This window comes from Rhineura floridana, chromosome 15 (assembly GCF_030035675.1).
Source record: "Rhineura floridana isolate rRhiFlo1 chromosome 15, rRhiFlo1.hap2, whole genome shotgun sequence".
Classification (NCBI taxonomy): domain Eukaryota; kingdom Metazoa; phylum Chordata; class Lepidosauria; order Squamata; family Rhineuridae; genus Rhineura; species Rhineura floridana.
The window spans coordinates 8,166,158-8,182,057 of NC_084494.1; the positions used below are offsets into that span (position 1 = coordinate 8,166,158).

The window sequence follows — 15,900 nt, forward strand, 5'->3', positions numbered from 1 at the left end:
ATGGTTAGCACTAACTAGGATTCTCCATCTTAACCAAGGACCAAAGAGGATTTGCAAACTGTAGGATGGAGGACCTCTTTGGCCTTTCACCATGATTAATGCTGCTGCAGATCTAACCCTTAACCATGGTGAAAACAGGAAGAACAAGGCCGGATATGCAGCAAGCTATGCAGCTAGCACCCAACCCGTTAAGGACAGCAAGAGCTAGCTTGTTAACACCCTCCTCTCCATGGTGTCCAGAAAAGTTTATTTCCCTTCCCTCCCCCAGAAGAGGGCAGGAAGATTTCCCCCTCTGTGGCTAATCTATCCCCTCAACCCTGTTTATTTTACCAATGTCAATGTCTACCTGTTTCTAACACTTTCTTCCCATGGGAGGGCTATGTGCAGACCAATTGGAAGGGCTTTTGGCACTTTAACACAAAGTAATATTCCACACACCCCTGGCCACCCTTATCCTTGCCAGTAGGTAGCCTTGCTTCCTTGTCCCACTTGTGGGCAATGGGCCACTGAATCTGCTGTTGGAGGGAATTATGCTTTGCATGCAACGGGCTGCAGGTTTAATTCCCAGCATCTCCAGACTGGGAAAGATCTGGTTTCCTGAGGCTATAGATGGCCACAACCCGTTAAGAGTAGACAATACTGAGCTAGATGGCTCAGGCCTGTTTTTAAGGCAGCTTGGTACATTCATATTCTCCAAGACTGACCAGAAGTATCCTCCTAACAACACCAGTCCACCAACTCACAAAGTCATGCAAAGTGACATTTCAAGACTGTAACACCTGTTACCTACAACCACTCTGAAATCTCCAAGCTTCTTTTTAGATAACCCCTCCCCAGCCCACTTTTAAAAAAATGCATAACCCAGGAATGTGGGGCCTCTGGCCCTCAAGAGGTTGTTCAACTCCCATCAGCCCCAGCCAACATAGCCAACAGCTGAAGACGGTGGGAGTCAGAGATGGTGGGAGTCCTTCAGCATTAACAGAAGCCGTCATTTGCCACCCTGGGCTCCTGCTGGGAGGAAGGGTGGGATACAAATCAAATAATAAATAAATAAAATTGTCTGAATGACAGATGTACAAGGCTCATCTTCCTTTTAACATCTAAACTGTTTTACTTTGGTTTTTACCGGGTGCTTTCAGATTTGTTTCAAACTGTTGCTACCTGCTTTGAGCCTTTGGGATTTGGTAGTTTAGACATATCCACATTTGCATGCTTACTCTAAAAACAGAATGTGGGTTCCTTGGGGCAGACTCTTATTGACAGCCCCCTTGACATCCACTGTATTAACTTTCAAATTCTATCTCCTCTAATGCTATTGGTCAGAAAGCAGGCAGGTACCTCCATTCTGAAGCCATTCCACCCTCTCTAGGATGCCAGTGCCCATCATCACAGCGATGTGAGAACTGGGTGTGGTAAGAGGAAAGTGTGAGAGCCAGTGTGGCATAGTGGCTAGAGTGTTGGACTACGACCTGGGAGACCAGGGTTCGAATCCCCACATAGCCATGAAGCTCACTGGGTGACCTTGAGCCAGTCACTGCCTCTCAGCCTCAGAGGAAGGCAATGGTAAACCCCCTCTGAATACCGCTTACCATGAAAACCCTATTCATAGGGTCACCATAAGTCAGGATCGACTTGAAGGCAGTATATCATCATCAAGGGGAAAGCAGCAGACAGACTCAAAGGAACTATAGTATAATACTACTACAAATGTTCTAAGTCAGGAGTGTCTGACATACATATGACATGACATATAAGAACTGCCTTGCTAGATCAGACCAAATGTCCAACACAGGAAGCTACATTGTACCAAATCAGACCATTGGTCCACCTAGCCCAGTGTTGCCTATATTGAATGGCAGCAGCTCTCCAAGGTCTCAGACTGGGTTCTCTCCCACTCCCACCTGAAGATGCCACTGGGGATTGAACCTGCCTGCAGAGCAGATGCTCTATTAACTAAATTACTCCATCAATCCATTTTATGATTTTATGTATTGACTTATTGTTTTACATTTATCTTTAGGGTTTTTTTTTTGTATTTTAGCTATTTTTATGATGCTTGCAAATCACGTTGACACGTGTACAGAGAGATTCATAAATTAATAATGAAAAATAATTGATTTGTTAAGTTTTGACACTTTTAATTTTGTTATGTTTTAAAAATTTTATATTTGGTTGTTAAAATTGCCTAGCGATTGCCCTGCATTAAATGACTGAAACTAATTAAATAATACTCCAACACTTTGTTTACAACAGAGGCCAGTGAGATGCTTCTGGGGAAAGCTTACAAGCAGGGAATGAAGGCAAGTGCCTTCCTCTCTTGTTTGCCACCAGCACCCAGTGCTCAGAAATTTACATCTGAACATGGAGGCTCCATTCAGCTTATCCCGGCAAACTATTCTGACTTCTGCCAGAAGAGTTTTTGGAGCTAAAGCTAGATCACACATTTTTCAAAAAAATCTTGATCAGGATGTATCAAAGTCTCCAGTTCTGTGGTCAACATTTTTGTATTTTGTGAACAGCTTAGAAGCCCATTTTGGCATTGGGTAGTATGTAAATAAAAATAAATAAAGCATTGGCTGACTACTCTGCATATATTTGGAGGATGCAAACCAAACCAAAACACAAAATGTAGCATAAGCAGAAAAGAGGATTGCTGTAGGAAAAATAGAAAACTATATTCTGATTACTTAAGGAAGAAAGCCAAGGAACAATCTACAGGAGAAGAGTACACCACTCCCTCCCCCCCCCATCCAAAAATAAATAAATAAAACAGGTGACAAATCCCCAAATTGGGGTTGTTAATCTGGCCTGAGAGAGAAGTCATTCCTGGCCCCAAATCTGGCAGGCAAGTAGGCACTGAGCATTAAGAAAACCCCATCTACCAAGTTGTCTCAAGAGAAATTCAAATCAAGCACACTGCGGATGTGCACAGCAATCTCCGCACTCAATTATCTGGCCTGGTGTCATTTCAATGTCAAAACAAGGCTCTAGAGATTCTTCCATTGAAGACAAAAGAAAAAAAACACACACACACATTGCCAAGGAAAGTTTAGTCAGTCTCAGGGTCTTTCCCCATCCATACCTCCTCCACCCCACCCCCCAGATCCTACCCACTCTTCTGTTACTGGAATCCTGCACTTATAATTCCAGTCTGAGGTTCTGCACTTTATAGTTAGTTTGCTTGTAAAGTTTGCAGATCCACCAGTTGTTAATGGTTAAAATGCAGATCCCCACATACACAAACGTCGATTTTAAGCTCCCCTAACCTTGTTTGTTTTATTAGTTCTTTAACTAATCGGTTTTCAAACTTTCTGCATGAACTCATGAGCTAAGATACTCCTGCACATTGCAGAGGATTCTGAAGAGCTTTTAAGGTCACACACACAGCCCACCTGAAGTGTTGGCCAAGCCTGTTTGGCCTTGCCATTTACTCTGCAAAAAGGCAAACAAATCTATGAATGGATCCTAGAAGGCACACAACACACAGCCAGGAAGTATTGCCCACCATCACTGACATTGGCACCGAGGACCCAGAACTTCTGATAAGCCAGCCTAAGAAACTTAGGAGTCCCTGGTCACAGTCTGAAAACGACTGATCTGCTGGGCTATCAACCGCAGGACTTTCCCCCCAAAATCTAACCTGCTTTCTTCCCATGCTCTCTCCATCCTTTTTCACGTTTCTTTCTTTCTTTCTTTCCCCCTGATTTTTAAATTTCAGTATATAACCCTCAATTGCATAGTCTTCTGGGGCCACTGGCAGTTTGAGTTTTTAATTGTCAACTGTATGGTGCAGTTAATTTTACATTTTTAGTGGCACACTTCAATTTCACATTAATTATACCACCAAGGCATTCTGCTGTTTTACAGGCTACTCAAAAACTAATGTTGGCATGGCAGGGAGAGAATATTATAAACAGACTTTAGGGAGCCTTGTAGAAAGAGGTTTCAGCTAAGGGTCGCAGAGAGCAAAACTACCCATCTTGGTTTCTCAGGGAACAGACATAGAAATATCTTCCAATGCTCAACCATGGGGAGGCCTGCATAGGCTGTTGGGAGTCAGGAGCTAGGAGCACACAGGAAGCTATGCAGATGAAACAGGCAGGAAATGCAAAAGAACAAGAAAGCAGGCAGAACTGTGAGGCAGGCAGTCCAATTAGAAATTGAACAAAGGCCTTCAGCAATATTGGTTCTGGGTATTTTCTCTCTGACAGTACAGACTTTCTCAGAAAGGAAAAGCTGACCTCAAGGGAAGTGTGAACACTAAAAGAAGCTGCACGCACAAACACACACACTTTATGCTGGATCTGAATTGAGGGCGTATCTAGTCCAGGCTGGCACTTTCTACAACAATGGCCAGCCAGATGTCCCTTGGAAGCAAGATGGAGATAGTTCCTGGTTGCTTGCCTTGAGCAACTGGTATTCTGTGGAATACTGCCTCTGAACCTGGAGGTTCCACTAACCTACTTTTTACTAAAACCCATCTAAGGCAGAGGCCATCACCACCTCTTCCGGCAATGAAGTCCATATTTTTAGTTGTGGTTTGTGAAGGAGTATTTCATCCTTGAGATGAACAACCCAAGTCTGTATGCACGCATATTGTTAGCTGCCTTTTTCTAACCTTGGAGGCAAATCCAAGCATTTCTACTGACAACCACTCTGGAGTCTTGATAACCTACATCTTTATATACAGGGTTACACACCCTGTGACCCGCACCAGGCTAGAATTAACTACACTACTCACTCCCCACTTGATGAGGAATGTGGTCCAGCATCTACACTAAGTACTGAAATGTTGGAAACTATTCCCCTCTAGCTTTAATCACTTCTATTCTATGTGGGGTTGCATTTGAAGGGTGCTCAGAAACCAGAATGTAGTAATCAGGATGTTATCAAGGCAGGCTGTTTACAGTGTACGACTCCGATTTCAAAACAACTCCAGTACTGCTTCTGTGGGTTGGTATCCTTTACCATCAGCCAGCCCGAGTCACCTGCAGTTCTTTTCAGGTTCTTTGGAACCTGGACTATGTCATCAACTGCCAGGGCCAAAGGGACTGGCAGAGACTCCTCCACATCTCCCTATTCTATTGTCCCTTTTAATTGTAAGCCACTTTGGGAGTCAATCTTGGTTGAAAAGCAGGGTTCAATACAAAAAATAAAATTCACGGTGTTGTTTTGACTTTTAAAGTCCTAAACAGTCTTGGACCAGGATCTCTCAAGGTTCACTTTCTCCCACTCTGATCATCTGCATGAGACTCTGCTTTCTCCACCAGCAAAAACTGTTTAAAGAGGATAGGGACTTTTTGGTAGAGACACCTAGACTGTAGACCTCACTCCCCAGAGAAGCTTGCTCCATCCCTGCTGGCTTTCAGATGGCATTCAAAGCTCATGCTCTTTGGGAGTTTAGGGGTTAATTGGTTAAAACGTACTGTCTGGTGGACTCTCAGTCTGGTTTCTATGGGGCTTTTGTTCTAAGCTTCCTGGAAAGTGTGTGTTGGGTTATATTGGCTGTTTTTATTAGGATACTCGACAATGGACTGGATGAGAGTTAACAAACTGAAGCTCAATCCAGACAAGACTGAGATGCTGTTGGTGGACGGGTTCTCTGATCGGATGGTGGATATATACCCTGTCCTGGACGGGGTTACACTCCCCCTAAAGGACCGGGTTCGTAGTCTGGGAGTCTTTTTAGACTCTTCCCTCTCACTTGAGGCTCAAGTAGCCTCGGTGGTTAGGAATGCGTTTTACCAACTTCGGTTGGTAGCCCAGCTACGTCCCTATTTGAGTAAAGAGGACCTTACATCAGTGGTACATGCTCTGGTAACCTCACGTTTGGATTACTGTAATGCGCTTTACGTAGGGCTACCTTTGAAGACAGTTCGGAAGCTACAACTAGTGCAAAATGCGGCGGCCAGATTGCTGACAAGGACCAAGCGGTCCGAGCATATAACACCTGTTCTGGCCAGCTTGCACTGGTTGCCAATATGTTTCCGGGCTAGATTCAAAGTGTTGGTATTAACCTATAAAGCCTTATACGGTGCGGGACCACGATACCTTGCGGAACGCCTCTTCCGATATGAACCGGCCCGTGCACTACGTTCTGCTACGAAGGCCCTCCTCCGGGTTCCAACTCACAGGGAGGCCCGGAGGGTGATGACAAGATCTAGGGCCTTCTCAGTGGTGGCCCCCGAACTATGGAACAGTCTCCCTGAGGAAGTACGCCTGGCGCCGACTCTGCTTTCCTTCCGGCGCCAGGTCAAAACCTTCCTATTCTCTGAAGCATTTTAAGTTACATTGATTTAATTTTAAAAATGTTTATTGTATTGGATTGTTGATTGTATTTTAGTATTATTTTGTTATTCATTGTATTTTTATACTATTTTATGTTCACCGCCCAGAGAGCTATCGCTAGTCGGGCGGTATATAAATTTAATAAATAAATAAATAAAAATAAATACTATGCTAAGTTGCAAGCTGCTTTTGCAAGCTTTGATGGGTAACAATGCAGGCTGTAAATAAATATTTTAATACACATACATACCAATTGCTTGGTCCAAACAGTCTCCTCCCAGTAATCAGATAAGGATGTTTTACAGATAAGGAACCCCCCTTTAGGTCCTGTGCTCAGTTTCAGAAATGGTTTGGTTGTATGGCACTGGAAGGATGCAGTTTGAGAAACACAACCCAAAAGCCTCCAATGGGAGGACAAGCTCTGTTCTTTGAATCCAAGCATAGAAGTTTTGAAATCGAATATGACACACACACAGAGCAAAAGGGCAAAACCTAAATTAGTCGTCCCCAACCTGGTGCCCTCCAAGACTACAACTCTCACCAGTCCCACTGATATGACCATGCTGGCTAGGGCTGGTGGGAGTTTGTAGTATAAAACATTTGAAGGACACCAGGTTGGAGGAGGCTAACCTAAATCATCAATAACTCAAGCGCCAAACCACCAACATCCACCAGAAAATCCACTTGAGTTCCAAAATGCACAAAACCCTCTGCTTAACTGACTTGAGTCCAGACATCCCTTGTTTAAAATGAAAGTTAGGAAATTTGGACTGCAGCTAATCTTTTATCAACTTTGCATTGTCTTTTGCAAAGTACCAGCAGACTCCAGAGTACGGTTTGTTGGAACATGCTTTTAGTTTCTACAGGGTCCTCAACTGTACTCTATGTTCTTCTTATCCTTAAGCTTGGGAAACTTATATTCATGAAAGTAACAGGAAGGCCACTGGATTCTGCTTTCTAACTGATTTGACTACAAGCAGAAGTGCAAACAGAAGTGTCTTAAGCACTAGACAATGGAAGCAAACAGTCCTAGATATATGAAAGAAGCCAAAAAAGCTCTATTTCCCCGGCTGGTTTGACTGGAGAAGGAGGCATCTTCGTAAGCACAGATATTAAGGCAATCAGCCAGACCATGAGCAATCGCCTTCTGAGTTTTCCAAAATCATGTTTGGGGGATGTTGTGAGTCAGCCCTTCCTGAGAACTCTTTGTATACATTTTTGGAAAACCAAAAGGCATTCTGAAGAAAACATTTGAGCTGCTTTACCAACACCTTTGTTTGTGATACTTCTAGATAAGAAGTTCTTCAAACTTCTCTACAACCATAAGAACTAGAAACTTGTGACATTTAACAGGAAGCTGAGACACAAGGAATTTTAGGAGTCCGGGAGTAGACCAGTAGACGTACATTGCCCATGGCAGACTTATACATTTCCCCAAGGCTGACTTTTTTGGAGTGAATCACTCTTCCCTTCTCCCTTCTGATGCTACCTTGCCACATGATCTGGCCCTATCAGACTCCAAACAGAATTCACCCCCAATGTACCTTCTTTAGCTACAGCACTTATAGTACAATCAGTGCTGTCAATTTGCCCAATTGATGCCATTATGTAACCAACTGCATGGAACACCCCCTGAGTTATGCGTGGGTTCTCCCCCTCCCTTACAAAAATGCCAGCCAGCCTGCCAGCAACCTTCCTTCCATACTACCACCTGATTTTTCCAGCATGAGAGACCATTTTCACCACCTGTTAGCTTTTTCCTGGTAGCCCACACTTCCAAAAAGCAAGCATCTCTGACAAAGAAGCCTGCAGTACGTGCTTCTGCATAAGAGTAGGTCTCGTTGCTACCACACACAATTAATGAAGACAATCTGATTTTCACCATGCTTGCTGCTTGAAACTATTGGTTGGTTTTAGCCACTCCCCTCCAAAAAAGCTTACATGTATATTTATATATATGCATATTAACACACTCTGGCAAGCACCAACCACAAGGACAGAAGCATCCTCCAGTAACAGTGGCACAATCTTACTCCATCTATCTTTTCCCACACTGTCTCCTTCTACAGGGCTATGCTCCCATTTTCCCCCAACCCCACAATACGTTCACCGGTTCTGTGTTACCTTTGGCCTGACAGTCTGCACAGTATTTGTTCTCCTCTTCCAGCAGCAGATTTGCAAGGACAGCCTGATACCTATCCACGTCCCGGACCGATTTGCCTGTCATTGCAGATAAGAGATGGCTGCGCAGGAGTGCAAAAAAAATAAAAATAAAATAAAAAGGGAGAGATGTCCTTTCTTTCCTTCAGTTCTCTAAAGCAGGCCTTTCCAGGCTCCTTCGTTTTACACCTTTGACAAAGTGCACCCCACCCGAAAATTTAGCTCACACCCTTCTATATAACCAAGATCTCTGTTTAGAGAGATAACTGCCTCTTAGCTCCCAAGTATACCACTTCCTCTCTTGGTCTTTGCCAAAAAGGGCCTTCTGCGATGTTCAGCTGGGCACCCCTCCACACACACACACCAATTGTCACATGGATTTTAACCCTTCCACAGACTTTCCCAGTGAAATCCTATCTCAGAAACACACCAACGTGCTCCAAAAGGTTACACTCTAAGCCTCTCTCTAGTCACAGCATCCCTCCAGCACTTCCCAAACTGAAGGCACAGGCTAGGCTTCCCTCTCCCCACCAACAAAACCCAACCCAAATCATCAAAACAAACTCCAGCTGCCAGCTCCACCACTACCAATTTACAGCCCTTAAGTACCCAGGTATCCCCACCCGGCAGGGACACCAGAATCCAGGTGCTCCGAAACCCACCCCTCTCCAAAGGCACCTAGGACCCTTCCTAAAACCCTTCCTACCTCCACAAGCCTAGCTCAGCCAGGACCATGGTGGTTCTCAGACACCCCCACCGCCTCCCCAAAACACTAGTCAAGACACATATTCAAGCAGACATCCCCTCCACTCTTCAACAACAGACATAATAAAAGGGGGGGGGAAGAACTCTTCAAAACCTGCCAAGCATCACATTACGTTTATATACATATATATAATCCCATTCGGTCACTCTGGTGTGCCCTCAACTCTGGGTGACCCAGAGGGGCTTTCCTACAGGAGCCCAGAGCCGGGTGGGGTGGGGAGGGTCCCCTGCTGCCACAAACAACCCCTTCCCCTAAACCTCCCCCAGAGCACCCCAAAAGTAAGAAGACACTGATACCTCCCCCTCAAGGGCTGCGCTCCCCTCCCTCACAAAGCCCTCCTGGTCCCTCTTCCTCTGCTGCTGCTGCTTTGGCCCTAAAGGAGAAACCAGGGGGGAGGGAGAAAGACCCTCCTCCAGCCCCTGTGGTAGTGGGGGGGCAGGAGGAGGGCGTTGTAAGGGGCAGGCAAGCGAGGAAGACAAGGAAGAAGAAAAGAAGGAGGGGAACGAAAGAGGAAGAAGCAAGCAAGCGTGCGCGCGCCCGCCCGCGTCTCTAGGCAGCGGCTGACGACGACGGCGCCGCCTCCTGGCAGCACGCGCGCAGCTACTTCCGGAAGGAAGTGGGCGGGGCTACCGGGTAAGCCACGCCCCCACCGCCCACCCGCGGCGTCGTCGTCGTCGTTTTTTTAAACTCCTCAGCCTTTGTTGATTCGACGAGGGGCCGGCGGGTGGATGACGAGACTCGCACCGCGGGGGAGAGCCAATCAAATTTGGAGAGATGGAGGAGGAGGAGGAGGAGGAGAGGAGGAGGGGGCGGAGCGAAATAGGTGGGGAAAGTACGAGGGATGAATGAAGGAATGAATGGAGGGATAAGGGGAGGGGGAAAGCAGGCGGGATGAATAACAAATTGGGGATAGACCTGGAGTGGTTATTACCTAGATGTGTGTGGCTTAAGTGTTCCACCGGTCTTTCTTTATTTTGTAATTGCACTTAAAACTGAATAAACAGTTTTTTTTAAAGGCTTTATTGATGGTAATGATGAGTAATAATATTTAGCTCTATAAGATTTATACAGCCACACTCCTCGGTAAACGTATTTTACAACGAAATATTTAAAACAGAACATATAATAATTCTTTTTAAAAAATTAACCAAGGAGAGTAAACTCGCCATCTCCCTTAGATAAAATAGTCTGCAGCCCGGATTTACAACATAATTAAAAGTCTGGTGATTTTGTCAAAAAAATCAAATTTTCCTGAAAAACTATGAAAAGGGTGCTAAGTGAGCCTCTGGTATGTATCAACTACTGTGTGTTTTCTTTTCCTCTCTCTACCCCCTTTCTTTCCTCTCATTCAGTCCTCTTCTTCTGCTGCTGGTGCTCTGCCACTGAGCTGCAGTCCTTCCTTGATAGCTGCAGTTTTCATAGGAAGCTGCCTTGGACCAAGCTAGCCCATTAGCTTATCTGTCTAAGGTCCCCTCTGCACTATACAGCGAGGCTGGCGAATGACGGCTTTGATCGTGCTACCCCTTGAAGGAATCTTCAAGTTGGCTTGGGGCTGGGAGTGGCTGGTGCCCACTGGGACTGCCAGGGAGGCCAACAGTAGGTGGGGCCAACTTGTTCTAGTTTTGCCCCTATTCTCCTCCCCTCAGCTGAGTTCCACCTGAGGCCACCCCCTGAACCCGTTATCAGTAAGAAAGCAAGAAGGTGTGGGCTGGCTGAGGGCAGGCAGAGGTTGGTGGGGCAGTGTCCTGCTAACCCCAGTGGATCAGCTTCCACTGGCTGTAGTCCAAAACATCTGGGAGGCCCCCACTTCGAGAGGACTGGCATACGTGGTTCTATACCTCTCATTTTTTCTTCACAGTATCTACATTTAAAGCATATGGTTTCCCTGGGAAATGTAGTTTATTTCGCACAAAGCTACAATTCCCAGCACTCTTAACAAACTACAGTTCCCAGGATTCTTGGGGAGCCATGTGCTTCAAATCACTATCCTTCAACCTTGGTTCCCTTGATGTTCTTAGACTACAGCTCCCATCATCCCCAACAAGCCTAACCACTGGTAAAGGGATCATGGGAGTTGTAGTCCAACAACATCTGAGGACCCAAAGATGAAGAACACTGTTTTAAATGTAGAGTGTGGCTGTGGCCACTGGCTGGCCCAGATCAGACAAGCAGTAGACTTCCTCGCTGAGTGGGATATGAACCTGCGTGTCTGGAGTCATAGCCCAGCTATATTTTGACCATGACTATAAACTACTGGCTCCTGCTTTGATGTTTGTATGGATTCATGAATGGTGCCTGGATGTGTCAAAAGCTCATATATATATATTTAAAACCCATATAACTAGGAGGAACTGCTGAAGGGGATTTTAAATAGCAAGAGACTGTGGAATTAAATGGAGGCTGTGGAATTAAATGGAGAAGAATATAATGAGGCGTTTAAAATGAACTGTGTTGGTTGACAAGTTTGTACTGAATGAGAATGAATGGGAGGAGAGAGGTAGTTGGATTGCAGCTCAGAATAAAATGGGAGGGGGAAGGGATGTCAGCCAAGTGTGAAGCTGGTTTCACGAGAGCAGCGTGGTTTTTGTTTCAGCAGAAAGAGATATAGGCCACTGGGCTGATCTTGTGTGTTTGTGTACGTTGATAACTAAGGAGAAGCGCTGTAGCTCTGTGGTGAGCACCTGTTTTGCATGAAGAATGCGCCAGGCTCAATCTCCAGGTGGGGGTGGAAAAGACCCTTCTCTGAAACCTTGGAGGGCTGCCAGTCAGTGTAGACAGTACTGAGCTAGATGGACCAATGGTCTGACTCAGAAGAAGGCAGCTTCCTGGGTTCCTGAAAATTCTCCCAGCAGTGCAATACCATTACTGGGTCCAGGTGAAAGCATTGCGAAAGACAGTAAGCTTATGGGTCTCACAGAACAGCTAGCTAAGGTTGGATGTTAAACCTAAAGGAGAGAGGTGGCGAGGCGGGGAGAAAAAACGGTTGCTGCAGGGAGAGGAAATGGTGGAAATCTCATCTGGAGGAAGGGAGGAAATGGAGGAGGGAAGTAGCCAAGATCCACAGGAAATTTAGGAAGCCCTGCTGCCTTTGGGTTCTATACAAGATGAGCTGCAGGTTGACATGGTGTCATTCATGCAAATGGCTTATAAAAGCAAATTGCAACTGTGGGCTGTGTACTTGTCTTTGCCAGAGTTGCACGAAGTCATTTGGTAGCTTGAGACAAAGGGCACAATGGTGCCTCCTCCCATTCCATGAACAGAAGGGCTGTAGTGCTGCAGCAGCAGCAGAGCACCTGCTTTGGCATGAAGAAGGTTCCAGGTTCAGTCCCCAGGGTAGGGCTGGGACAGAACTCTTCCTGAAATCCTGGAGAGCTGCTGCCAGTCAGTGTAACCAATACTGAGCTGGATGGACCAATGGTCTGACTTGCTGTAAGGCAGCTTCCTAGAAGCCAACTAGGCTGGCAGTTGAATCTTACTTCAACACTTGCAACATCCTCCATCACGCTAGAGGATAGCAGGCTAGCTGCAAGGATGCAGGAGAAGATGCATCTGTTCCAATAACTGGCCACCATCCCATCACCTGGTATCTGCTGCCTCACTCTCCTAATGGCAGGGCTGGCCCTTCTGGTCACACCTGTACCTTTTATTAGCACTGGAGCTAAACTTCTGTTCAGGTCTGTGGCTTCCTTTATGGAATCACACCGTCTCTTGTTTGGCCTTCCTCTTTTTCTACTCCCTGCTGTTTTTCCCAGCATTATTGTCTGTTCTAGTGAATCATGTCTTCTCATGATGTGTCCAAAGTATGATAACCTCAGTTTCATCATTTTAGCTTCTAGTGACAGTTCTGGTTTAATTTGTTCTAACACCCAATTATTTGTCTTTTTCGCAGTCCATGGTATACTTGACATGCGGAGGCGCCCTGCCTCCATTTCCAATGCGGCAGCGCCCTGTTTGTTTCCGAGGTGGCTTCTGTCACTAAACATACCTGAAGTGGGGCTTCCTGTAGCCTAAGCCGGGGTGGTGTTTCTTGGCTACAATGGTTGAACTAGTAGGTTTTGAGTTTTGGGACAGGAGGGGGGTACAGAAAATCTATATTTGAGTTGTATTGTGTGTTGCGATTTTTATCATATTGTTCTATTTATTGTATTGAGTTTTGCTTGGTATGCTTTTGTACTGTTATCTTTATTCTGCATATGTTTTTGAGATTTTTTTTTCTTTTTTGTAACTCGCTTTGAGTTTCATTTTGGGGGGAAAGCATCTAATAAATATCATTAATAATAATAATAATAACAATAATGATGATGATGATATGCACAAAGCTCTCCTCCAGCACCACATTTCAAATGAGTTTATTTTTCTCTTATCCGCTTTTTTTTACTGTCCAACTTTAAGTCACATATGTCCTAAAAATCAGGGTTTCGGGAAGAACAGCATTTCCTCCATAAATAGTTTCCTGAGCTCGATATCTCGTTCCTACTTGATAATTGGGTTATTTGCAAGGCTGCAGGGATCTGTCCTTGCTTCAGGTAGCCTCAGTGGCTAGGAGTGCCTTTTACCAGCTGCAGCTGGTATGCCAACTACAGCTGTTCTTGGACAGGGATAATCCGGCCACAGTGATTCATGCATTGGTAACCTCAAGACTTATTGCAATGCTCTCTATGTGGGCCACCCTTGGGTCTGGTCCAGAGGCTCCATCTGGTACAAAACTGTGGCTACACTTGATGAGGACAGACTATTGCCAGCACATAACCCTAAAAGCTTGCAATGGCTGCCCATCAGCTACCGAGCCCAGTTCAAGGTTCTGAAGGTCCAGGATACCTGAAGAATCACCTGATCCTTTGTATCCCTGCCTGATCACTGAGGTCTTTGCGGGAGTCACTGTTAATGGCCCCACATGGCTTGTATGCACCAGGAGCCGTGCATTCAGTGTTGTGGGCCCAATTTTATGGAACTCCCTTCCAGTTGGGATCAGACAGGCCCCCTCCCTGTAGAACTTCCAGTGCCTACTGAAGACTTCTTTTATTCTAGTAGGCTTTTTGACTGAATTCTGATTTTATAGTTTTAACTCATTTTTATTCATTGTACTGTGTTTAGTGTGCACCGCTTAGAGATGCCTGTAATTAAGTGGTATATACATTGTCAAAATAAACAAATTTGCCAGACAGACTGCAGGCCTAGGACCTGTATTCAGAGGACAGGATTCTCCATATGTAAGGATAGTAGACCTGAATGTCACGATTAGGATTTGGATTTCTCATATTGTGTATTAGCTAGGATCTCCTCTCCATGCTTGCCCCCACCCCCTTATACTCTGCTGGAGGTTAGTGAAGCTGTTTCACAGGCAAGTGAGATAGGAAAGGCTTCACCTTTTAACTTTCAGCAGGTCAGGCTTTATTTTAAGGCACAAGGGCAGGGCTAGTCTGCACCCGCAAAGTAGCAATCCCTGCACATCAGGATTCAGATGTGTGGTAATTCTGAACACAAACTCAGAGACTTTTGCTTCGCAGATCAACTGTCAAAATGCTCAGCAGAGAAAAAGAATGTTCTACGTATATCATTATCATTATCATTATTATTATTATTGGAAAAATGGAAATGGACTGCCTTCAAGTCGCTCCCGACTTATGGAGACCCTATGAATAAGGTTTTCATGGTAAGGGGTATTCAGAGGGGGTTTACCATTGCCTTCCTCTGAGGCTGAGAGGCAGTGACCGGCCTAAGGTCACCCAGGGAGCTTCATGGCTGTGTAGGGATTCGAACTCTGGACTCCCAGGTCATAGTCCAACACTATAACCACTACACCAAACTGGTTCTCTATTATTATTATTATTATTATTATTATTATACCTTAGTAAACAAAGTAGATGTGTTCCTGGACATTACTTCTTTAACAGAAGCTTTGGTACCACAGGTAGGAATAACATGGAAAGAATAGGGATAGGTTCCTACACCACACACAAAAAAGAGCAATTCAACATATTTCAGCACTTTCTGTTCAAAACTAACAATACATGACTGAAATGAAACAACCAGGTCGGATAAACCTTGAAGGCTTCTTCCAAATTGCATCCAGGGATGCCTGCCTTGCCTTTTTTCTTTTATCATGTAGAGTCTTGCTATAGCAATCTAAAGCTTTGAGCACAGTTCTCCCCTCCCTACACTCATGCATGCCGGCAATGGGCAGCCACTGCCACCACCCTGTCCTTGGTCTTGCACTCTCTGCCATTCTCCCCTACACTTGAGCAGACGCGTCTGCAGTAAACGATGCTTCCAGGGCACCCAAAGCACTGTTTACTGCAGAGGCGTCTGTGCCACCTGGCAAAGAGTGCCATTCCAATCATGGGTGAGACAGCTGCCTGCACCAGCTGCAGTCCAGTAGACAAGGAGTCACATTCGGACTATGTCGGAGTATGCACACACCCCTGCCTCCGCCCAAGACTTTGTTAAGAGGAGCTTTTTTCCTGGAGGATTTGTTAACTGAGGAAGTGGAGCACTACGTTCGGTCTTGCCCCACTTTCACAAGGGCTAAACACGTACAAATGGGCTGTTTCTTGTGCATTGGGGAGTCCCGTACATGGAATTAAGTGAGCCATTTTCGTGAAAGCATTCACCACTACCAACATTGTTGTCTTCCCTTGCGAAGTAGGGAGATCAGTGACAAAGTACATGGAGACCATCTGCCTCCA

At 45.4% G+C, this 15,900-nt stretch overlaps 1 protein-coding gene across 3 annotated transcripts in view; it reads right to left on the bottom strand.

Annotated features, from left to right (window-relative positions):
• Positions 1–9,872, bottom strand: part of SMAP2 (small ArfGAP2) — a 49,023-nt gene extending 39,151 nt beyond the window's left edge. For 2 of the 3 annotated variants that reach the window (XM_061597294.1, XM_061597291.1), the window contains exons 1-2: positions 9,511–9,872; positions 8,413–8,531 (exon numbers count right to left, since the gene is read on the bottom strand). In XM_061597294.1, coding sequence (XP_061453278.1) covers positions 8,413–8,515 — 103 coding nt within the window. In that variant the 5' untranslated portion in view covers positions 8,516–8,531; positions 9,511–9,872. Of the gene's footprint in view, positions 1–8,412; positions 9,478–9,510 lie in introns of those variants that run through there. The other variant, XM_061597292.1, reaches the window with a different exon arrangement.
• Between the last annotated feature and the right edge of the window lie 6,028 nt (positions 9,873–15,900).